The 25,159-nt window shown below is 44.4% G+C and overlaps 1 protein-coding gene across 1 annotated transcript in view; it reads right to left on the bottom strand.

Annotated features, from left to right (window-relative positions):
• Positions 1-25,159, bottom strand: part of DAB1 (DAB adaptor protein 1) — a 276,658-nt gene that overhangs the window by 63,814 nt on the left and 187,685 nt on the right. Inside the window, exons 4-7 of the mRNA XM_060142574.1 lie at positions 5,261-5,392; positions 4,516-4,635; positions 4,000-4,038; positions 2,355-2,420 (exon numbers count right to left, since the gene is read on the bottom strand). Of these exons, the coding sequence (XP_059998557.1) occupies positions 2,355-2,420; positions 4,000-4,038; positions 4,516-4,635; positions 5,261-5,392 (357 nt within the window). The remainder of the gene's footprint in view (positions 1-2,354; positions 2,421-3,999; positions 4,039-4,515; positions 4,636-5,260; positions 5,393-25,159) is intronic.

The following is a 25,159-nucleotide window of genomic DNA, read 5'->3' as shown; positions in this document are numbered from 1 at the left end:
ATTGCTGTGGATTCAGTGTGTGACCGGGATGAAGCCTCTTCTTTACAGCCTCCACGTGATCTTGTTTCCTTCTCGTGCCAACATGTGATTTAGGGAGAAGTTATTCCCCTATTTTATCACTGGGGAAACTGAGTCGCAGAGAGGGCAAGTGTCTTGCCCATTACCCCTCAGCCAAATGTAGTTGGTGACAGAGCCAGAACTATACCCCAGTTCCCTGCTTGCTGAAAGCGGTTCTTCCCAGTACACTAGGCTGCCCCCGCAGGGCACAATGGGAGCCCTGCCAACTGTAGCTAACTCTGAAATCACGAACCTCTTATACTGAAAAGACTGATTTTATTTTCAAAGATGCTCCCTCTTCATAGGACGACTGGTTAGTGGTTTCCTCTGGCCTCATACTGTAACTGAGCAGGACCCTGTGGGGTCTTCCCTGGACAGACTCCTCCCCCATATCCTCTGAAAGTACCTAGATAATAGGATCTGATATACATCTCCTGAGCTGTTTTGCAGATGCTAAAACCTCCACCAAATTGAAGAAATTAACTACTTGATGACCATGAACATGTAGCCCCGAGACCCACTGATGCCTAAGGATTGATACTGTGACACCACCTTGTTACCACACGATTAATCAATCAGAGAATTGTGCACGAGCTGATCACATCCCCGCCACTCCCCTCCCTCACCTGGCCTTTAAAAATGCTTTCCTAAAACCCATTGGGAAGTTCAGGTGTTTTGAGCACCAGCTGCCCTGGACTCCGTGCTTGGTGTCCCGCAATAAACTCGGCACCTTCCTTCACCACAACCTGGTGTCAGCAGATTGTCTTTACTGCGTCGGTGAGCGGATCCAAGTTTGGTTCAGTAACAATACTGAGACACTGCAAGGTTGTACCTTAAAATCTGACATTGAGGACAGACATGCAACTTTTCCGTTTAAAGACAGAAACTTCGTAAGCAATGATTTTAAACAAAGACTCAAAGCACAACCTCACACTTGAATCCAACCCAGACGGATCCAGTGGATAGAAATAGATTATTACTCCATAGGGCTGGTTAATCCAAGTTGTTGGTAGAGCTAACATTATATTTTGGTCATTTAGAATTCTGTGCATTTGATGGAAATTGAAAATCTGTTTTACTTTTGTTACATAAGTAATGCATGCCCAAGGCAGAATAACAGACCACACAACTAAGTAAATTAAGGAAATTAAAATCACTTATTTAAATACATTAACAATTTTCCTGCTTCTGTAATGTTTTTATTTCAAATTAGGACTAAAATTCTAATTAGTGAAAAACTGGAGGTTGTCATACTTGTTTGGTGTGCGCTGTGCTGTAGTTACTCAGACTCTTTGATGGAAAAGCAGAGGGGAAGCAGCGTGAGTCCCGCCTTCACACACCTGGCCTGGGTTTGATCCCGGCTCTAAACAGCTGTACAGCCCTGAGGAAGCTACTCAACATCTCTGAGCCTCAGTTTCCCCCTGAGAAAGTGGGATTAAAATACCTATTTTATAGTATATTTAGGAGAATTAACGAGGTCAAAAGTGTGTTCAACAGACTTGTGGTTGCCAAAGGAAGGGAGTTGGGGGAGGGAAGGATGGGGAGTTAACCAGCAGATGCAAACTATTATACAGAGAATGGATAAACAAGGTCCTACTGTACAGCACAGGGAACTATATTCAATATCCTGTGATAAACCATAATGGAAAAGAATATGAAAAAGAAAGTATATATATGTGTAATTGAATCATCTTGCTGTACAGTAGAAATTAACACATTGTGAATCAATTATACTCCAATAAAATTAAAAAAACGTGTGTTCAGGTTCTTCACATAAGCAGACATTTAAGAATATTACTTTACCTTTGCTTCAGAAGGGGTAAAACTTTAGCTAGACTTTCTTTTATTCAGTTAATATTCCCAGTGTTGTCTCCAAATAGCATTTTTGAATTTGGTCTTCATTTTCAGTAGTACAGTTGACTTTTTAAAGAAATTCAACAGCACATTCTTTTGAGAAATGAAGGACCCTATTATATTCCGGACAACAACCCTCCCGTGGATTGCTTTAGTAAAATGGAATGTTTGATTTCTGAGTCAACTGAAAATAGTTAAGCTCCATGAAAAATTAAAACACTGTACCCAGTTGGCCATTAACCATGTCTACAATCAGGCATGAAAACTACTGGTAAATGGCAGGGAAGTGGGAACCAATTCATGTGAAGGTATTTTAACAAGCCCAGAATGACGAGAAGAGCAACGTGGAGCGTGTGAGTGAGGAGAGAGCCCGTGGCTGTTCAGCCCCTTCTGTGCACTTACTGGTGGTGGTGCAAAGGCAGGAGAGGAAAGCGGTTTTATACCTGATAAATGTTTTCTTCCATTTCGGGATCACGGATTGGCTCGTGTCCAGCCTCAAACACAATGTACTATGACGAACGGCCAGAGAGGAAAAGTCAGAGGGGAAAATGAAAGAGGGGAAAAAAAAAGCATTTGGAATTCAGGATATAAATCGCAGTGAGCATTAAAGACACAGGCACAGGAGAAAACACCTTAAAGAGACAACTGAATTACTGACATTCCCAATGGCCTGACACATTCCTGCCTCTTCTAAGGAAAACTGTGTCCAATGGTCAGCCCTTCAGCCATGTCTGCATAAGCCCTCTGCAGACCTCTCTGGGGATATAACCTCTTCATTCAGTGGCATTTATCTCGGCAGTGTCTGCGTGTGCTGGCGCTGCTGAGTGGGAATGATATCTCCTGGGATCCCAACTTTGCAAGCCCTGGGTTACAGTGGTCTCTCCCTTTTGCTCCCCAAGGCCCAGGGTCATATGCCAATTCTGACTTTGCTCAGAAGCCCCAAACTCCCTCATCTCATAAATATCACTCTACTTTACATTCTCAGTTTTAAATACCGAAATCAACTTTTCCACGTACATGTTTCAGACTCTAAAGGACTGGGCCATTTCAAAAGGGGCAATGCTCGTCACTCTCCCAGCCCACGAACCAGGGGCTGAGCTCATATTATAGACAAATCCACGCCTGTGGCATTCTAAAGCAAGGCCTGCCGTCCAGTGCACCTCTGACTTTTGTTTGCCATCTATGTCAGATACTTCTTCTCCTTCAAGTTATTCGGACTCTATTACTTTTTTATCCATATTATTTTCTTTTTGTCATAGCAGTAGCAGCTCTCTGGGTGAAAGTCTGCATGTATATAGAATGCATGTGTGACACACACACACATAACCCATGTGTGTCCCAGTTAGAAATATAAGTTTCAGATTGTCTTTTATGTCCCACAAGTCAAATGTTTGGCTTTGTTCTCTCCTTGGGAATAAGCACAGAGTGGGAGAGGCCTCCTCTTCTGCATCTGTTTAAGCAGAGCACATCCTTGAACCCAAGAGAGGCCATCTCTACCCACACTTAGGCTGCAACCTTGAAGAGAGCACAGAGAAAGCTACGGGCAGGCATGTCTCTGGGATCTCCCTTCCCCATTCACAACAGCCCCTGTGCCATGAGCCAGGGAGTCAGGGGGCAGCCTAGCCAATCGGGGGCCCGAGGGACTTCTCCTCACAGCCTTTCTCAAGCTCGCAAACCGTCCTTCGGGTTTGTGTTCAAATGTCGCCAAAATGTCAGTCCCCATCTCTGGTTCTTAACTCACTGAAGCCACCTCATTATTCAGAGTCTCTCTAATGAACTCGGAATATTCAGGAGACTCTTGCAAGCATTCAGCTCTGGGATCAAACTTCTACAGATTGTGGAGAGGGCTGAGGCAGGGCAAGAAGGGAGAAGTCTATTTCCAAATCCCATGCTATTGATGCCGGCCAAATTTCTGTTAGTTTTTATGGAAATTCGCTCCTGGAGGGGGTGGCAGCCCTCACCCTCAGAAATAATCTTGGTCCCTCTCCAGGCTCTGCAGCCAGCGGATCCTTCAGGTCTCTGATAAAATGTCTACACCACAGGTCTGGCCATTCCTGACCCTCGACCCCAACTAGTTTCAGAAATTACCTGGTATACAGGATCTTCAACATCCTCTTCCAGAATTGTCTACCGCAGAGTGAGGGAAGGGAGGATGCAAAGCAGAGGATATAAAGCGAGAGATGTGAGACGGTATTCAGAAATTACAGGACAGTGAAGAAACCAGCTCTGGGTAGGAGAGGCTGGCGGGTCATTAAGGCAGAAAACAGGCAGAAAAAAAATGAAAACCCCGGTGATATTTTACCATTGCACAATCATCTCCAAATCTGATCCCACCCACTGCTAATAACAGCAAACGCAGTTGGGTTTCCTTAGGTCTCCTCCCCTGAAATCTTCCCCTGGTTTCAAGATTTCACTTTCTCCAACACGTCTAGAATCTCAGTGAATAAGCGCTCACGTCTAGTGGCTTTGCTTTCAGTCATTTACACGGGAACCTTTCATCTTTGTTTATTTCTATTTGGCAGCAGGAGGAGAAGCCTTGACTGTCAGTTTTCACATCTGTTTATTTTAAGCCCCTGTTGTCTCAGGATAAATTCACAGGTATACCTGATACACAGCTTGTTCGCATTGCTTGTCCTTTTGTGCCTTTTTTTCCAATTCTTCTCTTTGCTTCAATTCATAAATAAGTTGAAAGAGATCTCTCAAGTCCAGAATAACGGGTTCAGCCTGGAGTAAAAGGTGGTAAAGCACGTTAATAAAAGGGTGGTTACTAAGCTGCAGCGACCAATTTTTGTTTTTGCTGGCTACAACCTGCAGCCCTTCCTTCTTCTATTAAACTGCAAGCATTCCGTCTTTAATTAATTCTACCTTGTTACATTGGTTTAGCACAATTGCATCTAAGCTAAAGTTCATTTCTTCAACTAATTATATTTGCAAATTCATAACAATCATAAGCATAAAAGGCACTGCTTTTATTTATTAGTAATTTCAAATTCGATAAAGTTAGGGTAGGCCTTATGCAAAACAGCTATTTGTTTCTTCTTATCTTCTTTGTAAATGAGGCTATGAACACAAGGAAACTTATTTGTATAGTGTGCCTCCGTCCAGCTTAATCAGAAAGGAAAACAGTTAGTCATTACGAAATACCCATTAGGAAAAACAACAACACCACAACTGGATGGGCGTGAGCATGCGTCTTTGCTCCGAGGCTGTTCATCCTTTCTAGATGGGAAGCTGAGCGCCAGCATCGCTGAGTCACATGGCACAGTGGGCCTCCGAAGACCAACAGTGTGGCTGTGCTGTCCCAGGAAAGGTACAAGGAAAGGCGTCCTCTTCGGATTGGGATACTCACCGCCTGGGCTGTTTTTATGGCCACAAATCTGTGATTCCCTTCCTTCCCACAAACGTATCCGAAGGCCCGGTGATCTGTGATATCCTTGGCGATGTAGGAAATTTCGTGAACAGCATGATGCTGCTGAAGGGCCTATGGAAAACAAAAAGAAGAGCCTATTTCAGGGGACTTGCCCTCCGAGCTGTTGATCAATAAGAGATGTGTTTCTGCTACATGTGAACAAGCCCGGAGGGCTCTGGAAAAGCTGTTTGGTCCAGATGGAAGGAAGAAGAGCTGTGCCTGCCCTTGAGAAATGGAGGCTTCCTTCCATGGTCTTGGTGCTGTGACCAGAGAGATAAACAGGATTGTTCAGATGCTGAAAGAGCATCTGGCTCTTTTTTCTGCTCGCCAGGACCGGTCAGCCTCACTCAGTGGTGTAGGCTCCTGCCACATCTTTCTTCATGATGCAGCCCAGTCTAAGTTCTGGAGTGATATTTAGTACATTTACGTATCCAGGGCCTCTGCTTGCCCTGCTGGAAGATGTACATTGTACAATGACAGGGGGTGCCCTTCGCATGCAGAGAACCACAGATGTGCATGGTTATAACCATTTTCCAAGAGGTGGCGATAGAGGGACTTGAGGATCAAACACCCTTCTTTGTTTTGCCCAAGTTCACCACACCTCTGAGGCTTTTCATGGGTTGGTCCTCATGTCCGCAATGCCTGTTCTTTTATCCACCTGCCTGAATCCTATTCCTCTTGCAAAGCCTATTTGAAATAGCCCCACCTCTGTGAAACCCCCTGATCAAGGCTTGCCTTCCCTTTCCCTGCAGATGTGATTCCTCCCACTTCTGTGTTTCCCTAGAGCTTTAGTCTATAGCGATATTGAAACTCCTGATGGATTCCTCACACACAGCTACCCTGGCTCCTGCTTTCGTAGATCTTCCTTCTCTGATACATTTGCCTAAATCCCAGTCTTCCCCACCAGACTCTGTCTTCTTCACCTTTGCCATCCTAATACCTTGCACTGCGCCTGACCCACAGTTGTTGAACTAAAGTAAATTGGGATTGCTGATCAGTAATGCAAAAATCTTTTGATATTGACCTTCCTGCCTTTATTATCTAAACTTCAACAAATAATACTCACCATCCTGTTAAGTGATGGTGATCTTTACGGCCATTGTTCTATATTAAATGTTCCTAAGGCAATGCTCATTAAACAGTCCTCTGTATGTATCTGTGCATTATACGATGTGCTTCAAGTCCTTACAAAGGACCTTTTCATTATCCAGGGTGTTAAGAAACTTGCATTCTAGCCACTATATGTGAACACAAGGCACTCACTGTACCTCTCTGGATCTCCGTGTATTCCTCTATTAAAGAAGAACTCTGAACCAGATCCATGGCTCCTAACCCAAAGCTCTGGATCTACTGGGGTCATTAAAAGTAATAAAAAGAGGTACCAGGCAATTTTCAACATTTCAAAAAGCTAAACAGAAATGTATAATTATCCCTCATAAGATGACACCTCTCACTGTGCACGCAAATGAAAACGCCAAGTTTATCTAGAACCGTATCCGGCTACTGTTGTGCTCCTTAGCTCCGTATCCGGCTACTGTATACCGGCTATCCTTAGCTCATCTTGGAGCAGATTCTCTTCGGCAATTAGTGATGGATTCAAATAATGCAAATAGGAAAGTGAATGATTATAAATGCTTTTTTTGTGGTGAACAAAGTTTCCCACATTACTAAGTTTGTAGAGGGAAGGAGAAATGTAACACAAGGAGAATCTGGTTACGAAAATGTTGGGAACCACTGGAGTACATTTTCTCCCAGGTCTCTTTCCATCTCCCCAGATCCTTTAGCCATTTGGATCTCACATCACACAGCCAGCCTCTCAGGACAGTGGGCACCTGCCTCTCATGAAGGCCATTGCCTTGGTTCTGAATTATTGGCCCTGACCTTCCAAAATGTCCATTCCCCAGCCTGTTGCCATCTTTCCAGGCTTCTGACCTTAGGAATCATTTCTGCAGTAGAATTTGCTGCTGCACCTTTCCCTTCCAGAGTCTGGCCATTCACTCATCTCCTTACTACTCTTGGGACTCTCCAGGTGGCTTCAAGCCTGTCCAGGTTGCCCAGTGTCTACTGGACATCATGCTTGGAGGGTGGTATCACTGCCCGGTCACCCTAGCCCCTCAAGTGGCCATAAGACAACTGTATACTTCTAGTGGATTTTCACACAAAGTTGGTGAAGAAGGAAGTATTTGTTAGTAAAATGATCAAGATCCATTTGTTCCTGTTTTATTAAGAGAGCATATTTAGGGCTTCCCTGGTGGCGCAGTGGTTGAGAGTCTGCCTGCCGATGCAGGGGACATGGGTTCATGCCCCAGTCCGGGAAGATCCCACATGCCACGGAGCGGCTGGGCCCGTGAGCCATGGCCACTGGGCCTGCGCATCCAGAGCCTGTGCTCTGCAACGGGAGAGGCCACAACACTGAGAGGCCCGCGCACCGCAAAAAAAAAAAAAAAAAAAAAAAAAAAGAGAGAGCATATTTAGCTAGCAGAGAAAAACTCCTCAGAGAGCAGTAGCTTTTCATGGTGTTAATGATGTAAAATCGATGAGATTTATATTCACGAAACGTGGGGGTATTGATTTAGAGGCTTTTGTGAGCTCGAATGGTGTACAGGAGGGAAAGTGGGAGACAAAGGCATCCTCCTTCTCTCCCTTTCCTGCAAGTATCTCTTTCTCTGCATAATACGGTGAATGTTATCCACATCTTCTATTGAATCAAAGTTTGACGACAGTACTTATTGATTGCCAAGTGGAATATTGCTCTAAAATTAAACCACAATTACAAGTCTTCCTGGCGGAATTAGATTTGGAGATGATTGTGCAATGGTAAAAGATCACCTACTAGGCAAGACAGCAGATGGAGATGTTTTAATTTATCTGGGGATGCTCATTAAGTGTTTTAAAATCAAAACATTTTTAGGGCCTGATGATATCTAAAGTTGCCTCGAGAAGTGTGGCCGTGTGTGTGCGTGAAGTGCTGAAAAATATTTGTAACATTACCTTTTCCCATAGTTAATTTTAGGACATGTTAAAAAGGATTGTTCTGGAAGAGGCTCATTCATTGGGAAACGAAGAGCCAGTAAGGGGATACGTCTCCACTTTCTCCAGCCTTAATCATGCACGTGTCATACAGATCCTTGGAAACACAAACATATTAGAATCCTGCTAATCCCACATCATCACATTCATCTTGGCAACACAGAGGACCTTGTAAATACTTGTTCACTGAGCCTCAGAATTGCTCCATGTCTTCAAACAAGTTTTATCAGCACAAATCAAAGACAGTTGGAGCCAGAGGAAACCTAAATATTGTATAGTTCACCTCCGAGTTTATTCATGAAAGGACTGAGGGTCAGACTGTGTTCTGGCTGGACCCATACTTAACCCAGGCCCCACTCTCCCTATTCAGGATGACGAAGCATTGAAAAGAGGAAACAAGACTATTTAGAATTAAGGTTCCTTTCCTGAGACTCCTGGGTCCCTAGACCAACAACAAAATCATGGTCTCTGATAAGCTGGGATGAAGAAAGGGAACTGGAGGAGGAGGTAGAGTTGAGGCTGTTCTGGATTCCAGCAGGATTCTGAGGTCAGAAAGGGTCATCAGTCAGAAGGTTTGGGGTCAAGGCCAGCTATCAGGATCTCAGCAAAAAAGGTCAAGACCGCATGGTCTGGAAGCGGACTCTCGGGCTTGGCTACCTGTGGTATCTGCTGAGCGGCCAAGGCCACAAAGGGGAGGTGAGGCCCTTGGTCACAGGAGAAAAGGACCGTTTCATCCCAGGAGTGTTTCTGTGTGGAGTTTCTGGGGCGCCATGGGTTGTTCTGGAGGTGCGGAGAATCCTGGGCCAGAGGGAGAGGGAGAGAGTGGGAGAGGGAGAGAGTGGAGGAAAGGCAGATTCTGGGTGCGCTTCTTCCACCCTTCCTTTGGAAAAGAGTTTTTGTCTTGGAAAAACTTAGTCTAGATATTAAAGCACTGCCCCCAAATCAAAGCAGATATTTGATTTTCAAGAGTCTTCCAGAACACCCGATCTTTCCACCACCACTTCATTTACTACTCCTATTCCGAACCCTCTCATTGAGGATGAAAGTTATTGCTGCAGAATTCCAAGGCCAATTCAGAGAATAACCTCCCCAACCCAGTCTGACTTTCCTCCCAGGGGTGAAAATAATCTGAAGGGCTCATCGTCCCCCTTTGGGTTCTGGACTTCCCCACCTCTGTGCCATTATGCGTGTTGTTTTCTCTGCTGATTGCCATCTTCTTCCCCTGACCCGTGTTTCATCATCTCCACCTAACTATATCACCCCTATGCTCAAGGCCTAGCTCCAAAATCCTGCTCATCCAGGACACCTTCCCTGACTCCCGTTTCCCTTAGTAATAATTCCCAACCCTAGATTTCATTGGGTTGTATTTTTTCTTCTATGTGGGATGCTTCATAACTTCTTAATTTTGCTACACATTTCTCCACGCATATAGTTATTCACACGGAAGGTATTAATGCTTATTGAGTGCCTGTTCTTTTCTGGATCTCATGCTAACTGCTACACCTACCCAAAGGATTAAAACATAGTCCCTTCCTCAAGGCCCTTGCAATCTCATAGAACAGGCAGGCAAAGAAACTAACAACCACAATATAAGAAGACAAGCTTTAGATTAAAGGGTTATGTAGGGTCAGAGCAGGAATGGGAAGGGGCATCAGGGAAGACTTGACAAAGGAGTTGACCTTGGACTCAGTCTCGAAGGATAAAGGGGAAGTCCCCAGAAAGTCAGGGGGAAAGGGCATTCTAGGCAGAAAGAATGTAGCATGCAAAGGCCTCTAGGTCCTGAGAACAGGACATTTGGAGAACATCTGTGCATTTGTTTTCTCTCCACTTTGGGGATGTTAGCTCCTTGAAAGAAAGATCCATGTCTGGTTCTCCTCAGTCTTATCCTAGTCACTAATACTGTTCCTTTTGAACAATAAGTGCTAAATAAGGTTTCGTGAATTAAAGAAGGAAGGAAGAACCAAGCTATCTAAAGATGTACACTGCACAAGGTAGTCACTCAATAAATGCTTAATGATTGATTCAATCAGGTTAATTCACGACGTTTCACATAGGATTCATTCTGTAAACAGAGGGTTTCTTATCTGATCACCATTTTTCTCTTAGCATTTCCATGAGCCATTTACCAATGTTTAAATGAATACCAAATTGTTTGCAGGGTTATCGTCTGACAGGATAAATTACAGAGAAGACTTAATTTGTAGTATGGTTCAATACAGCCAATTAAATACAGTATGGATTAGAAAGTCATCTGCTCAGACTTTACCATTAGCTTTTTTTAAAGAATAAATGCTACCCTACTTAGCCTTCATATTATTATTGTGTGTGTGTATGTGTGTGTATGAGAGGGTGTGTTTTCCTGAGGCTATATTCTTCACGGGGTGGGGGGGGGACACCCATCAGGATTCAAGTGAGTTAATAAAAAAACAAAACAAAAAAAGCAGACGTGCAGATAGCCACAGAACAAAAATAGATACATGAAAAATACACTACTTCACACTACAGGCAGTTACAGTAGTTAAAATCTCACAAGACAAAGAGAGACCCAGGCTCATTATAAAGGCCTTTCTCTTTTCTAACATATTTTTGGATGCATTTGCTGCATGGCAGTGCCAACAAGGCTGGGAGGCAACCCCTGTACCAGCCCCCAGGCACCCCATCATCAAGTGTTCAACGGGGTAGGTCAGAGTGAATTCTTCCCTAAGTTCCCATCCTGAAATCCTCTAGAACGTTTTACTCAAGGCCAAGACCAAATTTCCAAAGACCCCAGTCTCTAGCTGAAGAGGCAGCCTGATAACAGAGGAAAGAATATGAACTCTGGAGCCAGAGAGAACACGATTCAAATCCAAGCTGTATCACTGACTGGATGTGTAGCTTTGGGCATGTCCTGTGAACTTCCTGAGGCTTCTCTTTTTGTATAATATGAAGAATGATACAGAATCTGAAAAGTTGTTGGAAATATTAAATTGATTCATATAAACTATACCAGATACAAATGAGATGCCACTTTTCGCCACCAGAATGAAAAAAAACCAAGATAATACCCAGCGTTGACAAAAGTATGAGGAAACATACTTTCTTGGGCTATTGGTTTTCTATTTGTACAACGGGACCAACAGTGCCTCTCTCATGGTCCTGTTAGGAAGACGGATGACTTAGTCTGATATATATAAAGGGCTTGGAGCAATGCAAGGCACACATTATAAGGACTATGTAAATGTTGGCCATCATGGTTATTTTTGTTATTTGTGGGAGTGTGATTTGTTGCAACTTTTCTGGAGGGCAGACTGGCTGTACGTTTCAAGGCCTTAAGGATATGCACAAACTTTGACTTATGATTCTTCTTGTAGGGATTCAATTATCTGCAAATAATGTAAGATGTGGGCAAAGACTTGGATACAAGATAGTCCCTGCAGTGCTACTGGAATAGTGAAAAATTAGAAATGTCTGAAATGTTGAGCATTAACTGATTGGTTGAAGTAACTGCACTTTGCTATAAGATGAAATAATATGCAGCTAACTGAAAATCATCTTGGGAACGTATGTATTTTTTGCTGCGGAAATATAGTCACAACATGGTACTGAATGAAAAAATAAAAGCATATTACAAAACAGTGTGTTCAATATGATCCTGTTTTTGAAAAACGTATGATTATCCATATATGTATGTGTATAAAAAGTCTGGGAAAACATCCTGTAAAATCTTAACAAGAGTTCTCCCTTGAATGGTGAACTTATTTTAAAAACTGGACTTTTTGCTCATTTATACTAATTTTTAAAAAAAATTATACCTATTTATACAAGTTACATAAAATACTAAGCTTCCTGGACTTTTCTATATGGGATGATTCTTTAGTTTGTCATGATGTATATATGGATACTTTATATATATATATATATATATATATATATATATATATATATATAAAAATCAGCTCCAGTGTGTTAGCAACAATATCTTTCTTTTCTCATCTTATCCTGAATACCAAGTACAGTGCCTGACATATAGTAAGGATTTAGTCCATATATATTTTTATTGTGGAAAAATATACACAACTTGAATTACAATTATAACCATTATTAAGTGTATGTTTCTGTGGCATTAAGTACATTTACAGCGCTCTGCAACCATCACCACCACCCATTTCCAGAACTTCTTCATCTTCCCAAAGTGACCATCTGTACCATTAAACACTAACTCCTCATTCCCCTTCTTCCAGTCCCTGGAAACCACATCCTATGTTCTGTCTCTAATGACTTTGTCAGTACCTATTTTTAAATGAATAATTTGAATGAATGAATCTGTCAGTAAAATCTTGAGTCCAAGTCTGTCCTCGAACCCCCTCCCCACAACCCTACTGGCTCTACTTCTGTTTCTGTAACACTTGCTTTCCTCAGCTGTTAAAATAAGGAGGTTGGCTTCAGTAAATACTCATGTCCTTTTTTGCTCTTAACACTTCTTTTGAAACTTTATAACAAGACAACAGCTATAAAAGGCAGCTTCTTCTTAGTAACTCTCTAAACATATGTTATAAACACACAGCTCTGGAACCATGTGAGTAAAGTTCTTGCCTAAAAATAGGGAGATGAACTAGTTGTACTAGCTGAGAGCATTCCAGACCTATGATTTAGGCTTAAATTTGTCTAATAGGCAAAGTGGAGCCAGGTGTGCTGAATCAATTAGCAATCACCAAAGGGACAAGGAAGCAGATTTCTGCTCAGGAGAAATAAAAACCACCTTCAATAGCAAAGGAGCTTCTGTGTGAAGCACTAATTTCCTAACACTGGGGTTCAATCAAAATTCTACATCCCATGACCGAGCATGTGCTGCAGCGTAATCACAGTTGGTGGCGAGCTGGACTAGCTGTCCTCTCTCTCATTCAATTCACATTCATGCCTAAAAGCCCTTCGGTACTCGGATACACCAGGCCCTGGAAATACTGAAATAAAGAAGATGCGGTCTGAGCTCTCAAAAGCCAGCAATACGTGTGTATGTGTAAGTCAGGGGGCTCCTCTTTTGTTTCCCACTCAGAGTAGTTTGTATATTGTGTTGTCCTGTCCCCATTTCCAAAAGGCGTGTCATGTGATGGAAGGATTTAGATCTCAGCTTTGTCGCCATGTGCAAGTCACCTTACCTCACGGAGCCTCAGTTCCTTCATCTGTACAATGGGAATGTGAAGAAGATCACTTAATGTGTCTAGCAGGGTATCTGGTAGACAGTAGGCTCTGAATACTTTGAATCTTCTCCCAGACAACTGAGATGGCGTTCCCAGAAAGTATTTTAATATATCAACAGACCACAGCCAAAGCCTTAAATCAAACCCACACACAACTGAAAACTGCCTGCTCCATCTCTCACCCTTTTCTTCAGAGACGAGAAGAAAAAACACATGCGTGACCCTCACCCAGTGGTAGCCAAGAGCAGCTTATCTGCTCTGCATGGCTAGGCCTGGAACAAGGAGGCTCAGGCTTCTGCTTCCTGGTCTCCTGTGCTCGAGCTCTGATTCCAGGGCCACTGCTGCCAACCTCTGCCTAGATCTTGAGGGGGCACAGAACAGTGGAGTTCTGCCCTGTGTGGTGTGTCTGGGCGCGGCTTTTCAGCATTGTGCGACCCAACTGGATCTGACCCGTCAGGTGACAAAGACACATGCACAGCCCTACCAGTTCGAAAGTCGGGAGAGGGGTATAGGTTTAAATGAGGGTGGTTTGAAGAAGGGATGTTTAATAAAGGCTTTGATTTAAATCTCGAAGAAAAAAAAAGATCTAATGACTATGTAACATAGTGTTCAATTACCAAGCATGGTTCCCTCAGGTCAGGACTTCCTTAGAACTCACAGGATAATAGTCTTGGAATAACCAGAGGGTGGTAAGAAAGGCTTCTGGGAAATCGGGTCACCAGGAAAGAGAAAAGAGTTGAAAGAGAGAGCTTTAAACTTTATGACATCATCTAACAATCTGGATCCCACTATCCTGAGAAATTTAACCTTGTAGTTTTCAGTTATATAATCAGTGAATTCCTTTCGTTGCTTAAGACTGAAGTGAGTTTTTTATTACTTGCAACCAAAAGATTTCTGAACAATACAGTGATCACCATTATCCCTATCTTAGACAGGAGGAAAAAGGCTCAGAAAGAAGTGACTTACCAAGGGAATATCAGGCTAACATGAGATTTCAGTAAATCTCATTGACACTCAAGTCTATGTCTGGTTTATTGTTAGCAGTAATTCGTATTGGAATTGCAATTTTGAAATTGCTTTGGGTATATGTTAGGATAAAAAAATATATAAATACACTGTTATTAGACAGCAAGCTTTTCAGTCAAAGAAAAATGAGATCTACATGTAAAAGTTAAGAAATAAGCCAATAATTGTAAATTGGAATTATCAATATGAACTCATCATTTAAAAACTATATTATTAGCACTGTTTGCAGAAACGGACTAGAAGCAATGAAACCCCAGGGGCAATGAGCACACCTAATGCAGCTATTTATTATCTAGATATCTATTGATCTCTTAACCTATCTAAAGAGAAAGAGAGTCAGAGAAAGCAAATATGGCGAAAGGTGAAATTTTCTGTTTGTTTGAACATTTTCATGGTAATACGTTAAAGAAAAAAATTACATCTTAGCATGCTCCTTTCTCTATCTCCCATTCCTTTTTCCTCTCTCTGAGAACAGGAGAGACCAAGGCACTGAACACTTCAACGACTTAACTGAAAGTAGGCTGCAGACAAAAGGCCTTTATCAAGTGCACCTCAGGCAACCACTGGTCCAAAACACAACGGGTTGTTCAGCACATTCACAAGAGCTCAGTATAGTGCTGCCAGTTTTCTTTGTTCCTTCTTGCTTCCCCAAGGCCAGCATAAATAAACATCAGTCAGTTGTGGTTCTATTTTCAACAACGTTTTCAAAAGTTCAGGTTGAATAAATATGGAAACAATTTTATACTTCTGAAACTCTGGGGAAAAAAATATCCCAAACTTGGAATAGTCTCCAAATATGCATAAGGATTCAGATTTAATTTTCATTATATTTTTTAAAAGGGTACTATCCAGAGAATGACTACTGTGTGCTAGGCATCGTGCCAGATATTCTACATATGTAACCCTCATTTATTTCACTCACCTGACAACCTTACATATTACTTCCCCTCCTTTTACTACTGACGTTAAGTGAGACACAGAGACGTTGAAGAACTCAACCCAGATCACATTGCTGATAAGGTAGACCCTGGATTGCTGCCAGGTATGGCTGGCTCCAGACCCCAGGCAGCCTCTATGCACTTGAATACAGCTTTGAACGTACTTCAACTGCCTCTACTCTCATTCTCCTAAAATTCTTGTTTTTATTTCTGTCTCTTTCTGCATGAAGAATCCTAATAACCATTGTAGGTGTTTAGTAACGTAACCAATGATTTCAACATTTCAGCTTACGGTGTACAATTATCATAGCAAGTAGGTAAATGAGTGTGAATGAATGGAAATGAAACAGCATGTTTTGCTACAAGTCACTGCAGAAACGAGGTCATTACATTTCATGGAAAATTACTTTTTGTGTTGTAACCAGTTTGAAATTAACCTCTGCCTTGGTCACAAAGAAGTCTTGCATGCCAGACAGAAACTTACAAGAAAGTGATGTGACTAAAATGCAGCCAATGGGAAGAATGCTGGATTAGGAGTGAGGAGGTTGGTGTCTTCATTTATAAATTGAGGTGGATAGCAGGTGGCGGTAGTGGTGAATATGGCTTCTAAGATCTGTTTTAATAAGACACCTGGATGCTGGAGAAACACATGACTTTGAATAGACACAGGTCAGCACTTGAAATCCAAATCTATTCATACTACTTGTGTCAACTTGGGCAAATTACCTAGCTTCTCTGAACCTTAGTCTCCTCATCTGTAACTTCATTCTTTTGGAGGGAGAACTAAGTAAGACCCTGGTACCCTGCCTGGCACCTAGTGATGCTTAATAAATGATTCTTCCTCTCCAGTTCAAAGATTCTGTTCTCTAAATTGTTTGTGATCGTTACATGTTGAACTGTAGCCTCCCAAAATTCACAGGCTGACGTCCCAAACCTCAGCACTTTAGAATGTGACCTTATTTGGAAATACAGTTGACCCTTAAACAAAGTGTGGAATAGGGGCACCAACCCCCGACTTCCCCCCCTACCCCTGTGTGGTAAAAAAATCCATGTATAACTTAACAGTCAGCCCTCTGCATCTGCGGTTCTGCATCTGCGGATTCACCGACCATAAACTGTACTGTAGTATGTATTTATTGAAAAAAATCTGCATATAAGTGGACCCACGCAGTTCAGACCCATGTTGTTCAAGGGTCAACTGTAGCCCTAAAACTTAAGGGCTTCAGAATGCAACCTTATTTGGAAATAGTGTCATTACTGAGGTAATTAGTTAAAATTATGGCATGCTAGAATAGGGTGTGCCTCTAATGCAATATGACTAGTGTCCTTATGAAAAGGGGAAATGTGGACACAGACACATGGACTGAATGCCTTGTGAACACGAAGGCAGAGATCCAGATGATGTGTCTAAAAGCCAAGGAACACCCAAGACTGCCAACAAACCACCAGAAACCAGGACACGGGCCTGGTGCAGATCCTCTCTCACAGTGGTCAGAAGAAGTCAATCCTGCCAAAACGTGGATCTCAGACTTCTAGCCTTTACGAGACAATAAATTTCCATTTAAACCTCTCCGTTGTGGTAATTTGTTATGGCAGCCCCAGGAAAGAAATACAGCAACCTCCTCATTTTATCTCCAGATTCCTTTGTTCGAGGAGTTTGCCGAGAGAATGCAGTAGTGAAACAACAAAATCTTAGGTATCTAGCCCCATCTCCGCTCCCTCATTGAGACTCAATTTTCCTATCTGTAAAATGAGGGGCAAGATGGGCCCCTGGCCAGCTTTGCTCCGCTTTTCAAGGCAGGATAGCAAAGCCTTTAGTTTTCCTATTACTGCCAGACCTTGCTACTTGAATCAGAAGCCGGGCGTGGTGCAGTGCCGTGCAATTTATAACAGCATCTATCCAATTATTTCCCATTTAGTGCTGTGCAGCGTTTCCCCAAATAAACACCACCAAACCACTGAGGCGGTGCGCTGAGCTCTCTGAGTACCAGGATCAATTGTCTCTCTTACACTAATTGGCCCCATGATTTGTTAGGCTGTTGCCTTGGAAAATGAACTGTCAGGAAAAGAAATCAGCACAAAATTGCCTTTTTCGTTGAAAATACACCAAACGCTATCCTGCAGTCATCTCCTCCAACTCACCTTTGGGTTTCAGAGGGCAAAACTGACACGAACTAAGAAATTCTAACCCTCGGCTCTATCATTTTCCAGTGAGAGATGAGAAACTGAGGCTCAGAGGGCTTAAGCCACTTGCCCAATCAATGTTCAGTCAGCGGTGAAGATCAGAGCTGGTGCCAGAGGTCGGCGTGATGGCAGCAAACTTCACGCCCATTTTATCGCATCGGGGTGCCTCCTGAAGGGCAGTGATCGTCAGGTTCTGCCCAGCCCTGTGCTCTCTTACTTATCCCTTCATCCCCTCCTCCCGCCATCTATCTCTGTGCCAGGCTCAGAGAGAGCAGTCACTTCGTGATTCCTGCCCCAAATACCTGCTGGCCCAGCTCCGGCTTATTTCCATGACTCAGTTCTAGTAACGGAGCATCTCCCTTGACCCAGAAACTCTGTGGCAGGCACTGTGCTGGGAATACAAGGGCAGGATCCTTGCCCTTGGGGAGCTCATAGTCTCTGGGGAGACAGGGCGTTCGGTGCCTTTCTTTAATGTTTTCAAAGAAACCCATTCCCTTTCTTTCTAACACATGCCACAGTCTGTAATTATCCCTTCATGGGCATGACCGCCTGGTTAATATCTGTATCTTCCATTAGTCTGTGAAGACCAGGGAAGCAGTCCCCATGTCAGGTCCTGGTCACCACTGCATCCCCACACCTAACGCAGGCAGTCACTGACACTTTGTAGGGGCTCAGTCACAATTTGCTGACTGAAAAAAAGAATATTGCGTTCATGCCATAATAAAGGTAAGAACAGGGTAGGAATGAAGGCCTGAATGGACTAGATTAGTAGGAGTTGACTAGGTAAAAATGAGTGCTCCTAGGGTTGGTAGGGATGAAGATGTCCTATCCAGGATCCTAATTTATCCTCCCCCTGCCACCTTTCCCCTTCGGTACCATAAGTATGTTTTCGAGGTCTGTGAGTCTGTTTCTGTTTTATAAATAAGTTCATTTGTATCGTTTTTTCAGAGTCCACATATAAGTGATATCACATGATATTTGTCTTTAGAGTTTGGGATTAACATATACACATTACTATATATAAAATAATCAACGAGGGCCGACCATAGAGCACAGGGAACTCTACTCAATATTCTGTAATAACCCGTGTGGGAAAAGAATCTGAAAAAGAATGGATATATGTATAACTGAATCACTTTGCTGTATACCTGAAATGAACACAACACTGTAAATCAACTATACTCCAATATAAAACAAAAATTAAATTAAAAATTAAAAAAAAAGATGCTCCATCCAGAGGGGTACCAAAGGGATGTGATGCTATCGAATAGCATGTTATAGATGGGGAACTGCAACCCGTTCGGGATAATTAGCCCATACAATGCTCGCAGAGAGTTGCAGTGTGAGAAGATATGCCAGGGCCAGGGGATGCAGGCTTTTGAAGGCCAGGTTAAAAAACTGGGGTGGTTGAAATCGTCAGCAGCTTTCTACTTGACTCTGCTGTTAATCTGAGTGCCGCTGACCCTTTCAGCAGGCTGCAAAGGGAGTCCATCCTCTGGCTGGAGAAGGACAGCGAGCTAAGCGGCCCCTCCCTGCTGGGGGCCGTCAGGATGGGAGCTAAGGGGATGCACAGCCGAAGCATCTGGGAAGGAGGCTCACAGGTGACACGTGGTTACAGGTGAACCGGCCCGTCCTGCTGGAGAGGAGGCCCCGAGGGCCCTGGCCAGACTGCAGACTGGGCTTCTGCCCTGGGCTGTAGAAAGCATAAGACTCTCTGATCTGGGGACACTCTGGCAAAAACGTCTGTGAGCCAAAGATGGATCCTACCTTCATCTACCCCTGCTCCCCACCCACAATCCACGATCCACAGATGACAGGGGTTCTGTCTTATAAAAAAAACCTGGATGGCGGTGCTGGTAGCGGCAGTGATGACAGCAGGGTGCCGCTTTGTTTCACTGGCTGCACTGGTAGTTTCTGGAGACAACTGGATATGCTCCCAACCTCACAGCAAGAGGCTCTGTGTTGCCTCCTGGTGAAGTCCATGCATAAGCACGGTCTGTGTGCCGGGGTCAGATGGGTCTGGAACATTCCTAGGCTCCACCATTTCCTTTGACCTTGGGGAAGTTGCAGACTGTACCAGGCCTCGGGGTGCCCATTCGGGAGATGCTGGCGGATGTAAGCCATGGGGGATCTGGGAAGGCCAGGAAGCACGCCGGGCAAGAGCTCAACAGCCTGGATTCTCACATCACAGACAGCGGCTGAAGGCCTGCTGCGAGGTAGCTGCTGTGGCGGCAGAGGGCACGTGAAAGGCACGTGGCGCCCCTGCCCTCCCCAAGCACGCGGTCTGGAGGGCACAGCCGGGGCCCAGACAATCGCAAGCAGGTGTGGCACCTTCTTAGCGAAGCTGAGATCTGCAGATGCCGAGACCTACCAGTAGGGGCAGTTAATCCCACTGGGCAGGCTGCCAGGAAAAGGAGGCAATAGAGCTGGCTGGCAAAAGATAAGGCAGGAGAGAGGAGCAGCACGTGCACACGCCAGAGCCGGATAGGTGGCTTCAGGGAATTCTAAGGGGCTCTGGGGTTGAGGGGTCAGAGGCTGTGGGTATGAGGTCATCTGCCTGGCACTTCTGTGCACTCTTCCCTGAGCAACCTCCCAGTGTGGTCCGAAGGAGACAGAGGCCGGCGGGGCTGAAAGGTGGAGGCCTGTCATGTCGCTTTGAGGATTCTACTGCCATCCCAGGGATGAGCCACTGAAGAACTGGTGCCGGGACTCCTGACGGGTCCTCGGCTGGGTTAGCCACCTGCCTCTGTGCTCCCTGAACCTCTTGGCTGCTGTCCCTGTGCTCAAAACCCTTGCTCTTCTGACTTGCAATGACCTGTTATCTGTGCACCTATCTGTAACCTGTCTGGCTGTCCATTCGTGAATCTGCATGAGAATAAGAACAGCAGTGACTTGCCCAGAGCAGAACTGGTGCAAGGATCCAGCAGACCAGCGATGGAAAGTAGAATGAACTAGTGACAAAGACTCCTTGCCCGAACTCTAGCCAGGCTCCTCTGAGCCCTCTGCTCGACTAGACCTCAACCTTGGCCAATAAAGACTTGAACAAAACACTAACATCGTTTCTGTGGGCTCAAGGCCACATCCTGAATGGCCCTAGCACCCCTCCAAGTCCCTGCCTAAGACAGCTCAAGGCTTCCAAAGAAATTTATTGTTGGTCCCAGCCAACACCTGGAGATGGGACTGGTCTCCCAGTCTCTGTGGGAGGCTGGAGCCCAAGCCTGGCTAAGCTCCGGTTACCAAACCCACATGAATTTCACACGGGCTAACCCCCATTTCCTGGTTTTTGTAACGCTTTACTCCCTGACTCTATACAGTCCTCACTCATCATCCCTCCCATTCCCTCATTCTCCCCTTCAAGCCCTAGGCACATCTGCACAAATTGGAAAGAAGCTCAGTTCTTTCCCCGACTGTCAGGAGTTCCTGAATAAAATCCGTTTTCACTACGGTCACATCCAGCTGTGTTTCTCTTTGACGCCATACAGGCGATGACAATCTCCACCTGCAGTGCAAAGCCCAGGCCCTGGGCTAAGTGCCTTATCCACGACCTCGTTTATTATGGCCCTGGAGCGGGAGGCATTCTGGGTGGAGAACAGGGAGGGTATAACTAAGTAGTTAAGAGCCCAGGCTCTGGAGCCAGAGATCAAGACAGGGCCTTTCTATTCACGAGCTGTAACCCCCGGGCTAGGCACTAAACCTTTCTGTGACCTGGCTTTTTCACCTGGATCCTGGGTATAACCATCTCTACCTCTGAGGCTTGTTATGAGAATGTATGAATCACACACACACATGCACACACGCAGGCATGTTGAGCCCAGGGCACCATAAGGGCTTAATAAATCTGCCACTGTTACTTCAAAGTCATTCAAAGCGTATCCCGTGAGGGAACATCTTCTCTGTTTATGCAAAATATACGCCCTCGCCTAGCACAAATCCTGGTGCACAGTCAATGCTTAATACGTATTTGTTGAGTAAATGACTCAAGGTTGGAATGCTCATCCTTGCTCTGTTATTCCCTCCTACCTGCTTTTCAGACTGGTCCCAGAACTGCGGGGCCACCCCTGGCTTGTGTCCGCACAGGAGCATGGGCGGGACGCGTGAGTGCACCTACACACGGCATATAATTGCATATCTTATAAGACGAGGCAGATGAGGATGGGAATGAGCACCTGTGACAGCCAGCTGACTCCCAGAGTGGGTCCAGAGCAGAGGCGGCCAGAAAAAACCCTTAACAGCTCTGGTCTCAACTGAGCAAAAGCAAAACTTGGCTTGAGACTGCTACATTTCGTTCTTCCTTTGTGTATCAGAACAGAATGAGGGGACAAAGGGATAGGAGTTGTCAAGTTTTGAAATGAATAATAAGATGTCTTTCGAGTGAGGCATATAAAAGAGATGAGCTAAAAATATAGCTCCGAAAACATCTGGGAAGCAGAAGGATTAGCGAGACGCCTTTCATTGCCACAGAACAAAGACCCCTGCTGAAGGGAATGTTTCCCCCACCAGTTGCACCTGCAGCAGGTAAGCAAAGGAATGAAAATACGGAGTGTTTATCCTGAATGCCCTCTCCCCACTTTAGGAAATTAATTCCAAAAAGTAGGCATCTAGAAATTTCGCATCATGTGGATGTGAGAGGAAACAGCAAGGGGCTCAGCCAGTGGGAAACGGGGGTATGTTTTGGGGCACCTCCTTCCAGCCTGACGCTTTTCTTATAGGATCAGATTTAATTTTCATGACAAGCCAATGAGTAAGGTTTTATTATCACTTATTTGACAGAGAAGGACGCTGAGGCTCAGAGAGGTGAAGTTGCAGGCTTAGGTTCAAACAGCTAGAAGGTGGAAGTCCTGGGATTGGACACCCACCCCACTCCAACTGTCTAATCCCCAACTCCAAGCCCATGATAATGTGCTGCTTCTTACACATTTCCTTTGTTAAGTGTCCTCTACTTGAAGTATGTCTTCTAACATACTGATAAAACTCTCTCTCCGTCCATCCATCCATCCATCCATCCATCCATTCACCCACCCTCCCTCCCTCCCCACCTCCATTCTGCTCTGTTCTGAAAAAAAAAAGTCCCCATTGTTTTTGCAGATCCAAAGCATATACGGCAAGCACCTCGTTTTATCATTCAAAGCTCTCTGACATCTAACACTTAATATCTACTTCATACTTAGAAGGGCTAAGAGCTTTATAACTTTTAAAGCTCCACCTAATATATTATCTCATTCATTACCTTGTTTTATTACCCTCATGCTATAATGAGGACATTACATAGCCCAGAGAGGTTAAGTAATCTGCCCCAAGTCACATTCAGTAAGCAGCAGATCTGAAGTCAGCACGCTTGAAGACCTTCTGAATCCTACATCCAAGCTCCTTCTGTATCATCTTGATAGAAACAGTAAGTGCAGAGGTTAGGAATATGGGCATTGGGACCAGGCTGCCGGGTTCAAATCTTGGCTCTGCCACTTACTAGCTGTGTGACCCTGGGTAAACACGCATGCCCTCTGTGTCTGAGTTTGCGCATCTGTAAAATGAGCCTCAGGATATAGTGCCTACACCTCAAGTAGTTGTGATGATTAAGTAGGGTATAATATTCAATACACTCAAAATAGTGTCTTCCATCTAGTGAACATCATGTAAGTATTAGGTTTTTATTTGCTTTGATTCTTGTCTTCTTGTTTCTTTTTGAATATGTACCTGCTCTTATTGTGGGAAGTCCTCCCCCAGTTGAAAGCATCCTGTAACTGGCCCAACACTCCCCAGTTATGAAGTGGAAGAGTTAGGATGTGAACCGAGGCCTGACTCTTTCGGATGTATCATGAAGACTCTCACCGGCATTCTTCTCTTTCTGAAACATGGGACTAGATGCAGAAAAGGAACTGGGCTGCGTCTCTCTATCCTGGCCTAGAATATGGAAGTGTACCTCCTGGAGGGTACCATACCACTGTAAGGACACACTCTCAGGGGCACATGAGTCATCACCACTGTATATATGACTTTGTTCATTCAACAGAATGATTCATTTTGTAATTGCTATGTTTCAAGCGCTGCCCTGGAAGCTAGGGACACAATGTGGAAACAGACATTGCCCCTGCTCCTCCTGAGTTCAAGGTCTAGTGGGAAGCCGCGCATGAGCAATAACAATGTGCTGTGCCAGGTGCCCTGAGGGGGAAGTACAGGGTGATGCGGATCCCATGGGAGATGCCTTTGACCCGTATAGGGGTTAAGCCCTAAGTATCTGCATCCTGAGACTAAAGACAAGCATTTAGAAACCATATGATTTAGTTTCCTAACCTTAAAAAAAAAAACAAAAAATCCCTCCGAGGCTTCCCTTTCCCAGACATAAAATGAAGCAGTCCGTTTCTGGTTCAGGAAAGGAGTGACGAATGACTGAGAGGGAGTGGAGGGGGCTTCACTCACGTCACTCCCAGAAGGAGAGGAAAAACAGGTACAAGGTGTGAGGAGATCGTGCAAAGAGCCAGACAGAACCAGGTGCTCAGAGCCACTCTGCCAGTGCATGGCTGTGTCCAGGCTGTTCTTTCTCTGGCTGATTCCAGAGCTGGTAAGCAGCACAGATGACATAAGCGAGACAGAGGTTCAGGGAGAGGTAGGTGGATCCCCATCGCCTCCCTCTTTGCATCATGGCGGCGTGCCCAAGATTCAGAGTCTGGGCACCTCGCACTGCTCAAAAGGTGTTGTCCCTTGTTGCCTTTGAGGCTTCTTAGCACAGAAACAACATACATCTCATGCTCTGGACCCAGTTCTAGACTCACGCCTGGGATCCAGGCCTTGAAATCTTAGTTTCCTCATCAACAAAATGGGGAGAGTAAAACACCTTCCTTGCAGGGTGACTATGAGACATACAATGGATATTGCATATAAAACACATTATCAGGCTCATAACAAGCATCCAATCAATGGACGGTGGTGAGCGAATCCCAGTCTTCCAATAACCAGTATGACCTTAGGCAATAATTTCGCTTCTGGGCGCCTCAGTTTCTTGATCTGTAAAATGGGGACTAATAAACTTCACATCATAAACTTGTGAGTTAAATGAGATGATTTCCGTAAGAACCTAGGAGAGGGCTCAGAATGTCAGGTGGACTCAACTGCTAAGAATCTAGATGACATCTTCAAAACTTTTATTTTTCCTTTTTTTTCCACTTGAGTATAGTTTCTTTCACTTGTTCATGACTTTTTCACCCCTTCAGTAATATTTATGGAGTCCCTGCTCTCAGGCAGGCACACAGCAGGGCAGCTTTGGCTGTCTGTGTCTCTTCTACTTCCAGCAGCTACTTTCAAAGGAGGGACAGAGCCCAACCTCAGCTTGCAAACCTTTACAGCATCCTCCCTTCCTCCTGAGCCTGAGCAATTCTAGCAGCAAAATCCAAATCTCTTTGTTCCTTTCACCTACATACGTGGACATTTGTTTTTTAGATGCGCCTTCTCAGCTGCCTGTCTACAAAGGTCAGAGGGCCTGAGGTCAGAGG

This window comes from Lagenorhynchus albirostris, chromosome 2, assembly GCF_949774975.1.
Source record: "Lagenorhynchus albirostris chromosome 2, mLagAlb1.1, whole genome shotgun sequence".
In the NCBI taxonomy this organism is placed as follows: Eukaryota; Metazoa; Chordata; class Mammalia; order Artiodactyla; family Delphinidae; genus Lagenorhynchus; species Lagenorhynchus albirostris.
Note: the sequence above shows the minus strand (reverse complement) of the source record. Positions and strands in the feature narration are given on the sequence as shown.